Source organism: Rhinatrema bivittatum, chromosome 9, assembly GCF_901001135.1.
Source record: "Rhinatrema bivittatum chromosome 9, aRhiBiv1.1, whole genome shotgun sequence".
NCBI classification, from domain to species: Eukaryota; Metazoa; Chordata; class Amphibia; order Gymnophiona; family Rhinatrematidae; genus Rhinatrema; species Rhinatrema bivittatum.
The window spans coordinates 160,493,989-160,512,605 of record NC_042623.1 but is presented as its reverse complement, the minus strand read 5'-3'; the positions used below and the strand labels follow the sequence as shown (position 1 = coordinate 160,512,605).

Genomic DNA, 18,617 nt, shown 5'->3' with positions numbered 1-18,617 from the left:
AGTGTGAGGGGGAGATACATTCAAATGCAGCCCCTCCCTTTTAGGGGTCTGGAATGGCCATCCCCTTAGGAAGTTTTCTAAGCAGCTCTCTACAGAGAGCTCGGGAGGCAATCCTTTATAAGTTTTGGAGAGGAGGTAATGAAGAGCTTTCCTTTTTTATGCTTTTCAGGCCTAGTCAGACAAAACAGACTAACCCAGCCTGGGATTCCTGACCAGGGGTCTGGAGGGTGGTCCTGCCAGTGAACTCCATAGGTGGTTGGGATACTCCTTCAGGTTGTTTTCGGGATTTTGAGATTTTTCGTGATAGGAGGCTCCCTGGACATCTGAACCTTGCTTGGACTCAGGGCACAGGGAAGCCCTGCTCCAGCAGTGGTGGTGACCTGTTGTGGGGATCAAATCCAGTGTTATATTTGGTTAAAGAAAAAGGTCACTATGTTTAATGTTTAAAACATTTATATGCAGCATTATCTTATATTCTAAGCGGCTTACATCATTACATTCTTAAAATTAAAAGCAGAACAAATGAAGATTGTGAGACATCCAAGAGGAAGATTTTTGGCTGCTCCTTCCTACCTCTAGTAGAATGGGGTAAGACAACCTGTTTCCAGAGATCCATCCCATAGGGGATTCAGAGGAGAGTCAGAGACTGAGATAAATTAAAAAATAGAAGAACTGCCTAACCGGGAGTTCAAGACCTGTAAAGATCCTAGAGGAGTTTTCAGCTCCTGGGGAGAGAAGAGAGATTACTCTCTGTGTAAGGATAGGATTTTTGGCCACCCGTGGAAGGGGGTTTTCCTACCCAGCTTAAAGGCTGCCCTGCCCATCGGGACCTCCACCTTGCCTAATCCAGGAGGGTGATGGGATCCCTTTGCCTTCTTCAAGATTCCTGCACAGATAGAGAGAAAACCTAAAATTAAGAGAAAAGAGACTGTGGTGCTGGAAACATGTTTACTGTGCCATCTGCGACTTTCTTATTCAGGAAATTTAAGTTTGGACACTAACCCCCTCCCAGGGATAACCAAGAGGATGTCAACCACCCCTGCACTGGGACCTAAAAGGAACCTTTCCCCCCAAGCTAAAGGATCCACACGCTAGGGAAAGGGGCACAGAAGAGAACTAATCAGAGTTCCTGCCCCAAAGAACTTATAAATATTTTTATGGCCCCACCCATGCAGAACACACACACCAGGTTGGGGGTTACATGAATAATCGCCATTAAATACCATTTCTGGCACCTAACATCATCTTCAGTAAACTCTGAAGCAAAGAATTAATTTAGCCTTTCTACTCTGGCCTTGACTTCCCTACGTGTTCCTTTAACCCTTGATCATCTAATGGTCCAACCGACTCTCTCATAGGCTTGCTGCTTTGATATATTTGAGATAGTTTTTGCCTCTATGGCCAGCTTCTTTTCAAATTCTCTTTTTCTCAGCCGTATAATGTTATTCATCTAACTTGCCAAAGCTTAGATGTATAATGCTTTTTCCTATTTTCTTCCGATGGATCCCTGTTCTAATTTTTGAAAGAAATTCTTTTGGCTAAAACAGCCTCTTTTACCTCACCATTTAATTATGCCTACAGTCATTTGGCTTTTCTTCTGCTTTTTTTGATGCATGGATTATATCTGGTCTGCACTTCCAGGATGGTATTTTTAAACAATTTTCATGCATGAAATGAACTCTTAGGGGTACATTTTAAAAAACAGCGCACACACGTACTTTTGTTCGCGCACCAGGCGCGAACAAAAATATGCCGGATTTTATAAGATACGCGAGTAGCCGCGCGTATCTTATAAAATCCGGGGTCTGCGCCTGCAAGGGGGTGCGCATTTGTGCAACTTGCGCACACCGAGCCCTGCACGCGCTGCCCGTTCCTTCCGAGGCTGCTCCGAATTTGGAGTGGCCTCGGAGGGAACTTTCCTTCCACTCCACCCCCCACACCTTCCCCTCCCTTCCCCTATCTAACCCACCCCCGCGGCCCTATCTAAAACCCCCCCCTACCTTTATCGCACAAGTTATGCCTGCTCGAAGCAGGCGTAACTCGCTTGCGCCGATGGCCCACTGCCGCGCCATCACCCGACCCGGGGGCTGGTCTGGAGGCCTCGGTCACACCCCCTGGAACTCCCCCGGGCCGGCACCACGCCCCTGACACCCCTTCTAGCAAAGCCCCGGGACTTACGTGCATCCCGGGGCTTGCGCGCGCCGTCGAGCCTATGCAAAATAGGCTTGGCGCGCGCAGGGTTTTTTTTTAAGGGTTACACGCTTAACTTAAGCGCGTAACACTTTTAAAATCTGGCCCTTAATCTTTATAGCTGCACCTTTTAGCTTTTCCCTAATTATTCTCCTCAATTTATCAAAGTCTCCCTTTTGAAAGTTAAAACTTTGAGAGTAGATTTGCTTAATGTCTTTCCTTCTAGTCATTAAATCAAATTTTATAGCGTTATGATTACTGTTGCTGTGGTCTTACTACTGTTACCTCTTACACCAAATCCTGTGTTTCACTAAAAATTAGATCTAAAATGGCTTCCCCTCTCATTGATTCCCAGACCAGCTACTCCATGAAGCATTTATTAATTTCAGCTAGAAACATTACCTCCCTAGCATGTCCTAAAGTTACATTTACCCAGTCAATATTGGGTAAATTGAAATCTCCCACTATTTCTGTGCTGCCAAATTTGTTAGCTTCCCTAATTTCTGTAACCATTTCATTTTGGCCGGGTGGATGGTGGTTTAGCCCCACTGCTATGCTTTTCCCTATCATACATGGTATTTCCACCCATAAAGATTTTACTGTGCATTTAGTTTCCTGCAAGATCTTTATCCTATTGGACTCTATGCCATTCCTAACATAGCGCCACACCCTCACCAAGTTGATCCATTTCATCATTGCGATATAATTTGTACACTGGTATGGCATCGTCCCATTGGTTTCTTTCTTCCACCAGTTCTCTGAGATGCCAATTATGTCTACCTCTTCATTCAGTGCTATACACTCCAACTCTTCCATTTTACTTTTTAGACTTCTGGCATTAGCATCCGTAGCAATTAGAGTAGATCATGCTCACAAACTAGAAGACACAGAGTGTAGTTTTGCTGATCAAAAGCAAAGGACCACCTATAGGAAGCAAAGTAACCGCATTCCCTTTGAAAATTCACTTGCAGGCCTGTGGGTACAAGCCCATCATATGTCCTTCATGGGGTCTGCCAAATGTGTAACTCTTGAAAGCTAGTTACAGATATATTTGGTTAATATAATAAAAAGTTTATCACCCGAAATTTTTTTATTGTTTTTTTCCATTATTTCTACATATTTAAGTGGTCTAAAGCTGCAATCATATTTTTTAATTTGAAAACTGTGGTAAGGATTCAGGGAAAGTGATAAGAAATATCCTGTTAGCACAGAACCGTTTCTGCTTTTTAAGCAGAATATATTTTGACTAAAAATCAGTTATCAAACTTTATCATTGGGCTGGCTTTGTGGCTCGGTGACTGTGCTGTACTTCTGTGGATTTGCTGAGACTGAGGATGTTGTGGGCCTGTGGGACGGGGAAAGTCCCAATCGTTTTGTAACAGTGACACCTAGTGGCCAAACTTAGGATCCATGATTGTAGCTTGGCTTGTCGTTTCTCCAAGATGTCAGTAATTTGATGGATTGTGTGTCCTGGATGATTTATAATATATTGCATCAGTTATGCTGAATTCTGCTATATAAGAACATAAGAAATTGCCATGCTGGGTCAGACCAAGGGTCCATCAAGCCCAGCATCCTGTTTCCAACAGAGGCCAAACCAGGCCACAAGAACCTGGCAATTACCCAAACACCAAGAAGATCCCATGCTACTGATGCAATCAATAGCAGTGGCTATTCCCTAAGTAAACTTGATCAATAACAGTTAATGGACTTCTCTTCCAAGAACTTATCCAAACCTTTTTTGAACCCAGCTACACTAACTGCACTAACCACATCCTCTGGCAACAAATTCCAGAGCTTTATTGTGCGTTGAGTGAAAAAGAATTTTCTCCGATTAGTCTTAAATGTGCTACTTGCTAACTTCATGGAATGCACCCTAGTCCGTCTATTATTCGAAAGTGTAAATAACCGATTCATATAAGGGTTATGTTTCTCTTCTGCTGGTCACATCTGAAGAAGAGAGCAGTGTGGTCTCAAAAGCTCTTGTACAGCATCATCTTTGGATGCATCTCATGTTGATCCAAGAAGAGGGGTCACAGCATGCAAATAATTCAGTGCTGTTATTTTGTTACAAGAGCAAAGCTGAAAAGAGGCAAATAGGCAAGATCTCCCCCCCCCCCCCCAACCACCAGGGGGACAGTGTTTATCAGAACAGATAGTGGGACGTTTCTGGTGGGGATGAGAGGGCGATGTAGGGCAAACAATGGCACTTTATCAGAGTAGGTACCCTTGTCTGAAGAGCCTTTGCATATTGGAAACCAGGGTACCACGAGCACATCTAAAAGTAGACAAACTATTTTCTAGTCCCTTTCACGAGATTTCAAGGAGAGGCAAAAGATTTAATGTACAAGTTATTAATGTCTGGGAGAATTTGCTTCCTATGAGAAAACCTCCTAATTTGATATTCTAGTACAGACACGTTTATTTTCTCTGCTCTGCTAGTTCTGAACTATTGCCATAAATATCCCTATATCAGACCCCTGCTATCTCTGCCATGCTGCGTCTGTGGACACACACATACATAGAGAAAGGAATTAGATTTATCCAACACTGCATCCATATTTTGTACTGCAAAGTGCTGGCAGAATGAGGCAGGGGGCGGATGGGGAAAGGAGACATGAGATGTTTATTCAAGAGAAAAGGTGGAAGAAAGTGCATTAAAGTTTGCTGGAAGCTGCTGTAAGTTTTTCTTACTTTGGTTGGGTAGATGTACATGGGAGAAAGAGAGGAGGCAGAGGAGTGACTCTAAATAAAGCAATCTCTAATCATCATGGCATTGACTATCATGTGAGAAGGGCTTCTGAGCCTAAGTGTTTATAAACTGCAAATTTAGGGGGTTATTTACTAAAGGTTGTCTCCCATTTTGTATATGTGGGAAAATGCTTGGTAAATAAGGCACGTTTGGCTCTTATTTTTCAGGTAATTAGGTGTAAATGGAGGGTATTGAAAATAGGTGCTTATCACTGTTTTCTTACTGTGTACAATACCTCTGGGGCATTTTTAGATTCATTCAGTGTTATTAAAAAAAGAACCACACAAAAGCATACCACAAATTAAAAACAAGCATGAGGGTGGAGAAGCGAGGTTTGAGCGTCAGAAGGAGAGGGGATAAGGTATCGTGTGCATGGTGGTAGGGTGAGGGTGTGTTGCGGATTGGGTGCACGTGGTTATGAGGGGTGGAAGGGTGTGTGTGAGTATATGTGGCTCGGGGGTGGTGGTGGTGTATGTGGCTAGGCGTGCGACGGTTTCTGTGGATGAGGGGGAAGGGGGTGGATGCTTATGTGGGTAGTGATGTGGCTGATGTGTGTCTGGAGGGGAATCCTTCCCAATACACTATCCCCTCTCTTTTTTGCTGTTCATTGACCTCTGCCCCTCCTCCTCCTCTCCCCTTGCACTCTTTCCTCCCTCTCCCCTCGCCCTACAGTGCCTCTGCCAGTGGGATGTGGACTTCCTGCTGCTCCACCCCTTCGGTGGGCTTCCCATTCCTTTGGCAGCACATCTTTTTTTTTTTTTTCTTGTGCTGGTGGTGGTGGTGGTTTGAGCTCTGATGACATCATCCAGCTGCTGCTTTCGTGTCTCTTCTTAACCTATAGTGGCGCGGATGACACTGGAGCTCCCCAAGGTAGGCCTGTTTCCATGGATTTTCAGTTAGAACTGAAAAACTCATTTTCTCTATCAGGGGCGTTTTATTGGGGGGTTTTCGGTTTCAGCGGAAGATCAGAAGCCCTATGTGTGAGGTGAGTGACAGGATAATTTCTGGAACAGACATGCTCATTGGGAACAGTTCACCTGTCTGGAGGATGGAAAGGAGGATGGGCTGTTCAGGTGGATCAACGGAATATTGTATAGGTTATCCTGTCTTAAAAAATTACAGCTAATCAGGATGCTATTTAAGAGTATATAATGGGGAAGTTTGGCCAGATCCCTCTCAGTCACCGAATGCATTATTGCCATCGTTAAAATATGCATGTTTTATTATTCCTTCAAGCACGTGCAGCGGGTCTCTTCCGAGAAACACACTGAGCATGCTCACTGCATGCTGTGAACTTGAAGTATTGACAAAAAGCCCCAAATGCTTGACCTACGTCACTTGGGCTCTCTGCCTCATTTAGGTTTCCTCTCAAAACCTTATGTATCCCGGCTCGTTAGGTAATAACGGGGGCAAGTGTAAAGTGCTGAAGGCTATAAAGCACAGCAGAAGCAAAATATCGCGCCACACATATCAGTTCCACTACATCAGCAGACCTGTGAGAAAAAGAAGGACGTGGAAAAAAATCTGCACAGAAATGTGTACATATAGCAGCTTGTGCTAATTGTCACTCTAGAGTGGTAAAGTAATAATTAAGCATCTCTGAGGTCTAACGCTGTTAGGGTTAGTGGGAAGGGATGAGCACTAATATGCTGCTGTTAAGCTCTGATTCTCAGTACATGGGTCTTCGCCACAGATCTTCTGTCTCAGCACGCAATAAGAAGCAGAGCGTTTGCAACCTTCAAGGAGAAGCATCGCATTCAACAGACCTCTTTTGTGTAGTAGCACCGTATTTACATGGAGGATTAATGGCACTCTTTTTCAAAGTGGAAGGAAAATGCTGAAGTGTGAAAGCGTCTTTGTAAAAGCAAGTGCCACAATCTGATGTGCAGAAAGCAGTGCCGTCTCTTTAAAAAGTGCAAGCAGGACTTCCAAAATGAAACAGTAGGGTGGTGGCACAGCCCGGCTCCCACGATTTTCTCTGAGAGCGACAAAGAAAAGAATTTGGATGAATTTTCTCCTACAAAAAATGGGAGCTCGGTGGCTCCAAGAAGCCCAGACCAAACTTGCTCCTTCCCTGAGCTGGAGATGGCGGGGGCCTGCATGTGGAAGTGCATGGGTGAAGAGCCAGTTTGGGGCCAGGTTGTAGACAGAGCAAAGAACATTAGTGGAAGGTCTGTAGCAATCACTCTGCCTCCTTTGTGTGTCAAAAAAAAAGGCTTTTGTCAACCCTAAATATCTCCCAAGTAGACCCTGATATGACGGGTTCTGAGGAAAACCTGAATTGCCAGCAATATTTGGCCTTCAGGGGCCTAAAGGCTGAGAATTAATTTACGCCATTGCGATTATCCCCCAAGGACATGCCGAGTGTCTAGAATCAGAGAAGGGGATGGGCAGAGGAAAAGGGCAGACATCCTCATTACTTTCTCTCTTGGTCTAATTGTGTTTCCTTTCTATCCTATTGAACACTTATTTCTGATATTTTTATTTTATATATAATAGAGGTCTACAAAATCATGAAAGGACTTGAATGGGTAAATGTGAATCGGTTGTTTACTCTCTCAGTTAATACAAGGACTAGGGGGCACTCCATGAAGTTAGCAAGTAGCTCATTTAAAACAGATCAGAGAAAATTCTTTTTCACTCACTGCATAATTAAGCTCAGGAATTCATTGCCAGAGGATGTGGTTATGGCAGTCAGTGTAACTGGGTTTAAAAAAGGTTTGGATAAGTTCATAGAGCTGAAGTCCATAAATTGCTATTAATCAATAAGGATGAGTAGCTTGGGATCTATCTAATGTTTGGGTACTTGCCAGGTTCTTGTGGCTTGGATTGGCCCCTCTTGGAGACAATATACTGGGCTTGGTCTGTCCCAGTGTGGCATATCTTATGTTCTTATTATGCCATTCTTCTGAGTTTCGTCTGATTTGTTGCTCTTTATTTTATTTTATTTATTTGGTGCTTTTCTATACCGGCATTCATGATACAATCATAACATGTTGGTTTACATGGAACAGGGGAACAATAAACCTTAAATATTAACATAGCGAAGAGAAGCAGAGGTTACAATGAAACTGGGGTGCTGGAACTGGGGGAAGAAGAAGACAGAGCACAAGTAACTCAATGGCAATAAGAGCATTTATTTACATAGTGCTGAAAGTATAGTAATGGTTGGAACGGTGAATCAGTGAGTTTCGGAAAAGGCTTGTTTAAACAACCAAGTCTTAAGCCTTTTTCTAAATGTCAATAGGCAGGGTTCTTGTCTGAGTTCAGGGGGGGATAGCATTCCATATGGTAGGTCCCACAGTGGAGAAAGCCCGTTCTCTGAATGCTAGATGGAGCGTGGATTTGGTTGGGGGGGGGGGGTGTACAGGGAACCTCTATAGGCTTCTCTGATAGGTCGAGATGAAGTGTGTAGTTTGAGTGGGAATTGAAGGTTGAGAGGGGCTTGGTTATGGATGGTTTTGTGGATGATGGTGAGGGATTTGTGTAGAATTCTGAAACATATTGGTAGCCAGTGTAGATTTTTTAGAATGCGAGAGATATGGTCTCTTCTGCAGGAGTTTGTCAGGATTCTGGCCGCCACGTTTTGAAGCATCTGAAGAGGTTTGATGGAGAAGGTGGGGATACCTGAAGAGGTTTGACGGAGAAGGTGGGGAGTTGCAGTAGTCTATCTTGGAGAATATTATGGCTTGGAGGACAGTTCTGAAGTCTTGAAAGTGAAGAAGTGGTTTAATTCTTTTTAGTACCTGTAGTTTATAGAAGCAGTCCTTGGTTGTGTGGTTGATGAATGATTTTAAGTTCAGACAGTTGTCAATTAATACTCCCAGGTCTCTTGCTTGTGTGACAAAGGTATTAGTGAGTGACATTTGATGAGTATTACTGTCGTCTGGGGAAATGAGTTCAGTCTTGGCTGAATTGAGTATTAGGTTTAGGTTAGAGGAGTGGAGGAGGGTGATTTCTCGGAGGCAATTTTCCCAGTGCTTGAGTGTTTTTGAAATGGATTCTATAATGGAAATCAAGATTTGCACATCGTTGGCGTATAGGAAGTGTTTTAGCAGCTGGCACAGGGGAAGGAGGTATATGTTGAAGAGAGTGGGGGATAAGGATGAACCCTGGGGAACACCTAGTGAGGACTTGAAGCGAGGGGACTCTTTATTGTTGATTCTGACTTTGTAACCTCTGTTACTGAGGAAAGATTTGAACCATGTGAAGGCAGTTCCTGTTATTCCGATGTCAGATAGTTGGTTGAGGAGGATGGAGTAGTTTATGGTATTGAAAGCCGCCGAGAGGTCAAGGAGAATTAATAAAAAGGATTGACCTTTGTCCAGACCCATGATGAGGTAATCTGTCAGAGAGTGCTTAGTGCCTTACGGAACCCGTATTGAGTTGGGTGAAGTATTTTGTGATCTTCCAGATAATCTGACAGTTGAGAGTTGACTAGTTTTTCCATGATCTTGGCTACAAAAGGTAGATTGGAAATAGGGCGGAAGTTATTGGGTTCCTTTGGATCCAGGTTTGTTTGTTTTTAGCAGAGGTTTAAGAGAGGTGAGTTTTAGGGCATCTGGGAAGATTCCTTGTGATAATGAGCAGTTTATGATATCAGTCAGAGGTTTGGAAATGGTGTCAGGTACTAGCAGGAGTAGTTTTGTTGGGATTTGGTCATAGGGATGGGTAGAGGGTTTCATTTTCTTTAATAGAGTTTGAATCTCCAGAGCTGTAGTTGGTTCAAACGATTCAAGAGAGATTCCCTTATTTTGGAGGTGGTAGGTGCTAGTAGAAGAGGAGGGGGTGGTGAGCAGGAGAGATAAGAGGTTGGAGATTTTGCTTTGGAAGAAGAGTGCCAGTTCATCGGCTTTGGATTGTGCTTGGTCGTTGGGATAGGTGGTGCGCTAGATTGCGTTAGTTCGGATATGTAGGAGAATAGTGCTTTAGTGTCGAAAGCTAGGTCGTGAATCCTTTGAGCATAGAAATCCCTTTTTGACCGTAAGGTGGAGTTCCTGTAGAGGTGGAGGGCAGATTTGTATGCGGATAGTGTGCTAGGGCATGGGGCTTTGCACCATTTGTTTTCTTTCTGTCTGAGGCTTTAAGTTTTCGGAGATCATTGGTGAACCACAGTTGTCTCCTTTGAGAGGTGGGATCAATTTTTTTGGTTGATAGAGGACATAATTTATTTGCTACTGTCTCTGTGATGTTGTTCCAGGATAGTAGAGTTGAGTTGGGGTTTGAGAGGTCTATGTGAGGAAGTTCTTTGGACAGGTGATTGCTGAGGACATCGGAGGAGCATGATCTCCTATAGAGAAATGAGGATTGAAGGGGGTGAGTAATGGGGGTTTCTGCGAATGAGAAGGTGGCGGAGATTAAGGAGTGGTCCAACCAGGGGACCGGAGTGCATTCGGGGGGGATGAGTGCGTGAGGCCAGAGTTTGTGAAAATAAGGTCCAGGGTGTGGCCAGCTTTGTGGGTGGGCTTGTTAATGATCTGCTTGAAGCCCATAGCTGAAAGAGAGGTGAGAAAAGCCTCACAGTTGGTTGTGAGTGTGGTATTATCAACATGGAGGTTGAAATCTCCTAGGATCAAAGCTGGGGAGTCCAGATTTATGTGTTTTGCAATGATTTCTACAATGGGCAAGGCGTCTGAGTCGAGAAGTCCTGGGGGAGCGTAAACGAGGAGGATTTGGAGTTGGTCGGTTTTGAAGTTGGTCGGCTCTTCATTTGTTTATACTGATAAATACTATGGCAACTTCAGAAACTGATTTCGGAGGATGAACAACAAAGAGTCGCCTATATTTAAGTGTAGCTATATAAAAAAAAAAAGGAATCTGGTTTCTCCTGGACCTTAGATGGTCCAGTTGGAATCAGCTGCCTTTTCCTCACTTGCACTCAGTGGCGGATTCACGATGTCAGACCGGCCCGGGTATTCGCCGCCCAGGCCAGCCCAGGACACATCCACGTGACTGGAGCGATTGGCCCACCGGGGGATGCCTGATCCCCCGATAGGCCAATCCGCCCCTGCTTGCACTGCCTCCTTTCCTCCTGACATAGAAACCTTTTTTCTTCCCAGTTGCTTCTCCGAGGCTTGTGCCATTAGACTGCTAACAATCCACTGCCATCCCCTATTCACGTTATCCCATGTCATATAAAAAAAAAAACGTGGGGGAATTGCTTGCTTGCTACAGACTTTTTATCCCCCGCAGGACTCCATTGCCATGGATGGGAATCGCAGGAAACACGCATTGCATGTTTGGTGCAAGCTCCACTTTTCTCTGGGGACTTAAGCTGTGCAAATAAATTATGTGATTGATATTCAAAAGATACATATATAGTTAAAATGGACTTTTAACTGCATAAATCTAACCGGTTAAAAAACAAACAAACAAAAAAAACCGGAAACCCCTTGCCACTTCTTTCTAACATCTGTCTGCACAAAATTGCTGTGCACACAAATTTAGCTGAACAAAAAAAAAAGGGGACCGATTTTTTTGGGGGGTATGCCCGTGGCGGGGTTTTCGAACGTAGCTGCTTAAATTTGCAAAGACAAATGGATGTCAAATCTAACTGCACAAGATTTCTGGGTATTTAGCCATGACGCTAGTGGGTCTGCTGTGGGCTGAATGTCCAGACAAAGTTAACTTTGAATATCTAACTCTCTTTGAATAAATACAGTGCCAACCTTTATGACCATATCCCCCAGCACAAGAGACCCCCAAGGCAGGAGAGCAACCCGAGTGTAGCTAAATGCAGCACAATTTGGGCCATTCTGGTAGAGTAAAAGAAAAACTGGGGAAATGAACTAGTGAAAGACAGCAAAACTAAGGCCGAACAAACTAATAGGAGAATATTGCTTGTTAGAGGACATTCAGCATAAGGGGATCCTACTCATGATCTTCCTCTAATGTAGTGTGTGTATATTATATATATAATGCAGTGTAGAAAATGTGGAGGCAGAGTCTGCATGGAATAAAATGAGAAGCCTGGAAGTGGGTCTCAAGGAGGTGGGATGGATTACAAACTGGCTGACTGGCTGACTGCCAGACGTCAGCGAGGAGGGGCGAGTGGAACCTCCTCTGAAGAGAAAAGAGTGCTAAGCAGGAGCACCTCAAGGACTGGTGCTGGGACCGGTACGGTTCAATATCTTTGTGAGCAGTATGACGGAGGGATTAGAAGGTAAAGTTTGTCTTTTTTTTGCGGATGATACTGCAGCCCTCTCCTTCTTTGGCAGCTGTGGAATGGTGTCCCGTGGCAGCCGTCTCCTTTCCCCGCCATGGGATGGGATCCGTGGCGTCTTCAGCAGCCGCGGGATGGAGCTGGCAACAGGAGAGGTCTAATATAATGTCAAGATACTTATAGCAGGGCTTGCCAACCCTGTCCTGGAGACCCCACAGCCAGTCGGGTTTTCAGGATATCCACAATGAATATGCATGAGATACATTTGTATACATGCAAACGTATATATGCAGACTATTTGAGCAATACCGGGCACTTTTCGCTAGTATTGGTTACAATTTGTCTTATCTACCAAAAAACCTTTGTGCACTGTATCAGTTTCAGCAGTTGTGTTCTACTAAAAATAAAGGTCAGGAAATGAATTATAGGTAACCCTGCTCTATTGGCTACTTTTTGAGAGCTATGCCTCCTTCATCAGATCCTTGCACTCAGTAAAACAGGATCGCCTACAGCTTGTTTGCTGATGTTTATTGCTGAGGGTCGGAGGGCAGCCTGAGTGGACAAAGATGGCAGCCTTATTACGTCATCCAGTTCTGCTATAAGACAAGCCTCATAGTAAACCACTCATTGGTAGGAAAAAGAGCCATTGGAGATTATAATACTTAAAGAAATGTCAGAATTGGTGAAATGGGAGTTATTTTCTTTGAGATGGTGGAATAAGGGAAGAGATAAGTTACGTTAGATAAAAGAAGAGTAGAAGTTGTGAGAGCCTGCAGTAACACATCTGGGACCAGCTTTTTCTGTATCTGGAGCAGATATTCATGATGACGTCTCTCAGTATCTCCTTCTCTCTCTCTTTCCTTTCTGCCCAGCATTCTCTCCTCTCATGGTCCCTCTGTCCCCCAGTAGACTGCAGATTCTTTACCCAAAGCAGCCTCCATCCTGAGCCCTCCATTCTCACTCTCTTCCCCCTTCCGCAGCATCTATCTCTCCTCTCTCTCCCCTGTCCATCCGCATCTATCCCCCTTTCTTGCTCCCCTTCCTGCCTAGCATCATCCATTGCTATTCTTCCCCCCCCAACCCCGCAGCATCCACCTCCACCCTTTCCCCCCTTCCTAGCAGCATCCATCCCCTCTCCCCCCCACTGCAGCATCTCCCCCTTTCCTTCCTCCCACCCAACTGCATCCGTCCTCTCTGTCCCCAACCCAACTGCTGCCTAGCAGCATCCATCCCCTCTCTAACATGCTCACCCTCTTCTTCTGTTTCTCCTCCTTTCTCAGTAGCATCCATTTCCCATCTCGCTCTCTCTCCTACCACCCAGCAGCATCCACCTCCCCCTTCTTCCTTCCTCCCCCCAATTATCCTTTTCTTCCTCCCATCCTGCCCCGGCAGCACCATCTCCCTCCTCTCCTGCAGGAAAAGGCTCCAGCTCAGGCTGCACCTCTGCTTCCTCCTTCGGTGGCAGTGGTTGCAGGCTCCAGCTCAGGCTGCACCTCTGCTTCCTCCTTCGGTGGCAGCGGTTGCAGGCTCCAGCTCAGGCTGCACCTCTGCTCCCTCCTTTGCTGGCAGTGGTTGCAGGCTCCAGCTCAGGCTGCACCTCTGCTCCCTCCTTTGCTGGCAGTGGTTGCAGGCTCCAGCTCAGGCTGCACCTCTGCTCCCTCCTTTGCTGGCAGTGGTTGCAGGCTCCAGCTCAGGCTGCACCTCTGCTCCCTCCTTCGGTGGCAGTGGTTGCAGGCTCCAGCTCAGGCTGCACCTCTGCTCCCTCCTTCGGTGGCAGTGGTTGCAGGCTCCAGCTCAGGCTGCACCTCTGCTCCCTCCTTCGGTGGCAGTGGTTGCAGGCTCCAGCTCAGGCTGCACCTCTGCTCCCTCCTTTGCTGGCAGTGGTTGCAGGCTCCAGCTCAGGCTGCACCTCTGCTCCCTCCTTTGCTGGCAGTGGTTGCAGGCTCCAGCTCAGGCTGCACCTCTGCTCCCTCCTTCGGTGGCAGTGGTTGCAGGCTCCAGCTCAGGCTGCACCTCTGCTCCCTCCTTTGCTGGCAGTGGTTGCAGGCTCCAGCTCAGGCTGCACCTCTGCTCCCTCCTTCGGTGGCAGTGGTTGCAGGCTCCAGCTCAGGCTGCACCTCTGCTCCCTCCTTCGGTGGCAATGGTTGCAGGCTCCAGCTCAGGCTGCACCTCTGCTCCCTCCTTCGGTGGCAGTGGTTGCAGGCTCCAGCACTTGCATGCCTTTTCTGCAGCACACTTTTGCATGCCTTTGGCTCCTGCGCTCTGCTGATGATGCTGTCCGTTTTTCTGGGCCTGCCTCTGGGACACAGCCTGCTGAGCATCAGGTCAGCCCCCGTCTGCCGAAAGGGGTGACTGTGACGCCCTTTCTGGCGTTACCCTCGGGTCAACTGCCCTGTTTGCCCTGCCGTCCTCCTGGCACAGCATTAGACAGGGAGAACTGGGCAGACTTGGGGTGGGCAAAGTGGTTCTTGTCATCCAACTGTTGTAAAGCAACAAAGTGTAAGTATGAGGTAAGGAAAAGGAAGGGGAGAGGAAAGCAGGAGAAAGAAAAACCAAAAGAAATGAGGAAAGCAGGAGGCCTGAGGAAGCAGATAGTTCTGAGATGCCAAAGTGGTTTGCACTTCTCCTCTCTGAACTGTGAGCTACTTGAAAAGCATCTGTTAGCTATGCTTTCAGTCACCTTGTTGTTGTGTAAAAAAAAACCATTTAGTTCGGCGCCCTGGGTGAAACCCCCCCCCCCCCCCCGCTGAATAATAAAATCTACTCTTTTTTTTTCTCCTCCATCGTTTCTTCAATATCTGGAGAGCCGAAAAGAGGCCTTGGTGAGCTGTGAATGACAGGTTAAAGGGCTTCAATACAGATTACACGGTCCACTATCTGGGAAGGAAATTGCATAAAAGTGGTTATTCCTCCTGCTCCTATTAATTTCCTCTTCCCTGCTGCCTGAAGGAGCCTGGTATCCTGATGCAGCAGAGCTGGGGAGGAGGAGAGGCCCTGTCTGTTATCTCAATCAGTGTGTTCAGCAGGGGCAGACTCAATCGCTGTCTTTACAAGGTGGCGCGTCGGTGAAGCTGGGGGACTGGGACGGGAAAGGTGCACCCGGGCTGCATCTGGCAAAATGGCAGATTTGGTTGCAAGATTTTCAGACCCTGATGTTTGATCCGAGTGGGCCTTGGCTTGAGGCAAAGACCGTTTGAGTCCCACTGTCCCCTCATGGTCATCCCTTCAGCTGTAAAATATATGCAGAGTTCCCGCTCCTTTTCCCTATGATTAGCATTGGGAATGCAAGGCATGCCACGAACAAGCAGTAATGAACCCCCCCCCCCCCCCAAATTTTGCATTGTGCGTAAAAGAGAAGAGGCTTCTGCCTTGCGCATGGTGTAGAAAGGGGGTGGATGAATGGAATAATCTCCCAGGGAGGAGCTGGGAGCGACAGCTACGTTAGAATCCATGGGATAAACAGAGGATCTTTAGGTACGAGGGAGCGAAGATAAAACTGGAAGCAGATTGGCCTCCGTGGCACGGCACGGGAAAGGATAAATGGGCCGCCTGGATGGGCCTTACAGTATTTATCCGTTTCTGTGTTACGTTTCCAAGCAAACTGTGGTATTTTACTTTTTTTTTTGCCAGAGTTGGGTGAGCTGGGATTCTCATTCTTTCTCTGACTCTCAGATCCAGGGCAGCCCTGGCTCTGAGCTGGGATGCGTACGTGACATTTAAATGCCGTAGGATTGCTGCCAGATGCAATAGGTTAAGTGGGAAGGCTGCCGTTATCACAAGAAACAGGCCTGCATGCTCTGTCCCTCTTGGGGAGGAGTTGAAAAACGAGCAGGAGAGAGAGCGGCAGGCAAATTTGGGCCGGCCCAGAAAAATGTTGTTTTTGATCTGGACCAGACCACAGCTAGCTTAGAAATTGGGGCAAAAAACTAGGGCAAACTGATCTTTATCCGGAGTCCAAATGGAGACTAGGCCATTGTATCCATCATTACCTACAGGCATGAAATAAAAACACACTCTGAGGCACATTTCTAAAGCCCATTAGTACCCTATACTCAACACTGGAGTTACTACAGGGCATTAAGTCTTTAGCAAATTAATGCATGTTTTCATGACTGGAAAAGTGGCACCCCCACGCCACAAACCTCTAAAGAGGTAGGTTGCCCTGAGAACATTGCCTCCATTTCTTTATCTTATAGCTGATATAGATAGAAGTAGACATGACTTATCACACCCACCAATGAAACTATGTTACAGTATTTGATGGCACCTCTTTAGTTGATATAATTTAACACATTTAAGCAACATGAAGTTATGTGCCTTATAGTGAACCGTTGTGATGGTTTAGCTTAACGACGGTATAGAAAAGATTTTAAATAAATAAAAATAAATAAGTACATACATACCCACTCCTCCTAGGCCCCCCCCCCCCCCTTCAAGGTACATACCCTTTCCTTTCCAGCAGAACCCCTCAACATAAATTCTCCTCTCTGGATAAAATTTATTTATTTATTTATTTATCACCTGGATATAAGCCACTCCCTACCTGAATAGATCAAAAGAAGGCCCTTGGCTCCATGCGCCCACTGGCTTCCCTTCCTCTCTGTGCCTCCCCCCCTTTACCTTCAGGAGACACCCCCCAAGGGCAGGAGTGATGCCGAGTCACTCCTATCCTGACAGTATCGAAATTGAAAATGCTGACAGCTGACCCACGGAAAACCACCGCCTGCACTCCCCCCCCCCCCCCCCTCCTTCCTGGCTTCATATTCTGATTTTGCTTTCTGCACTGAAATTACTGAAGCTAGCCTGTCTGCTGCAGTGCCAGGTGAAAAGCAGTGGTCCATCTCCCACTCACTGCAGAAGAAATGGACAGAAAAGCATCGCAACATTGTTCACAGGCGGCGATGAATGCCTTCGTGATGCTGAGTCTACTTGGGCAAAAGGAGATTTTGTCGTTTGGCATGTCTTTCCTAGAAAAAAAAAAAGTCGTCCTTTGATATGTCAGTATTTGCTGTGCCATTGACAGTGGGGGCCTGCCTCCTAGCTGGCAGGTGTTTGCTGAGGAACCAGTACATCTGAACCCGAGAGACTGAGCGCACGTTCCCACTGTCACACTTTGACGGCTCACAGCTCAGAATTTGAAAATCGGCTTTATGCACGCTCTTAGAGCAAGTTCCTTGTGGCAGAAACTAGTGTGGTTAGCCTGTCTGCATACCTCAGAGGCAAGAAATGTCTTTCTCTCTCTATTGCTACCTTATTACCCGATCCCACTAATGCAGCGATCTGAGGTACAATTATTGTAATATGAAAATAATGAATGGCAAACCAAATTTGATTTGAATACAGAGGATTTATGAAAACAGTAGGGCTCGGAGTAAATGTATTAAGGATGTGATGTGGCCAACAGAGTTGGAATCTGTGGGACACATTAAACAGAGTTAAAACATAGCTGATACGCAGGTGACGACACAGATCAGCTCCTGACTTGTGAATTAATTCACTATTTTGCCTTCTCTCTTTTCATTTTTTCTTGCAGCTTGCCCAGTGGGAATGTTCAAGGCAAACCAAGGCATAGGGGTCTGCACCCAGTGTCCCCCCAACAGCCGGTCTACAGCAGAGGCCTCACCTCTCTGCATCTGTCGCAATGGTTACTACCGTGCTGACTTTGATCCTCCGGAAGTGGCGTGTACAAGTAAGTAATACTACTAACCCAGAAATACCTAACAGAATACAGGCAGTAAGGGTGCTGCAGCAGTTTAAGTAAACATAGGACATGACAGCAGGCAAAGGCCATATGGCCCATCCAGCCTGCCCAGCCACATCTCCTGCTCAGCTTTATACTGCCTTCCTCTCCCTTAGAGATCCTCTGTGCTTATCCCAAGCGCTCTTGAATTCCAGTACAGTCCTTGTCTCCACAGAGAGGCATGGAAAGAGATATTTCCTTATCTTACTCCTCAGTCGACCCCTCCTTTCTTCTCATCCCATGACCCCTCGTTCCGGTGCCTCCTTTCTGTTGAAAGAGGCCTGCCCGCTGTGTGCTTATTCCTTGGTGACATCTAAATGTCTCTATCAGATCTCTCCTTTCCCCCGGGGTAAGCGTATTTTTAAGTCTTTCCGCCCATGCTTTATCATGAAGACCGCTGGTTATCGTAGTAGCCGCCTTCTGTGCCGAATCTATCCGGTTTTTTTTTTTCCCCCTTTCGAAGGTGAGGCCTCCAGTATTGCATGCAGCACTTCAAATGGGGTCTCACCAGAGACTTATACAGAGACAGTACCATCTCCCCATTCCTGTTGGTTATTCCTCTCCCTATGCAACCTTCTGGCTTTTTCCTTTGCCTTATTGACCTGTTTGGACATTAAACATGATCACTCCCAGATCCTGCAGAGGATCTGGCTCTGCCCACACTCAGTGATGGAGGTGAGCAGGAGAAGCACAAGCTGCCAACTTTTTTTTTTATCCAAGATAATACAGACACAGGTTTTATGTACAGGCATCAATTTAAGTTCTTACAAAGC

At 46.1% G+C, this 18,617-nt stretch overlaps 1 protein-coding gene across 1 annotated transcript in view; it reads left to right on the top strand.

The window, feature by feature from the left end:
* LOC115098908 (ephrin type-B receptor 1) overlaps positions 1-18,617 on the top strand; it is a 639,343-nt gene that overhangs the window by 445,962 nt on the left and 174,764 nt on the right. Inside the window, exon 4 of the mRNA XM_029616009.1 lies at positions 17,638-17,793. Coding sequence (XP_029471869.1) covers positions 17,638-17,793 — 156 coding nt within the window. The remainder of the gene's footprint in view (positions 1-17,637; positions 17,794-18,617) is intronic.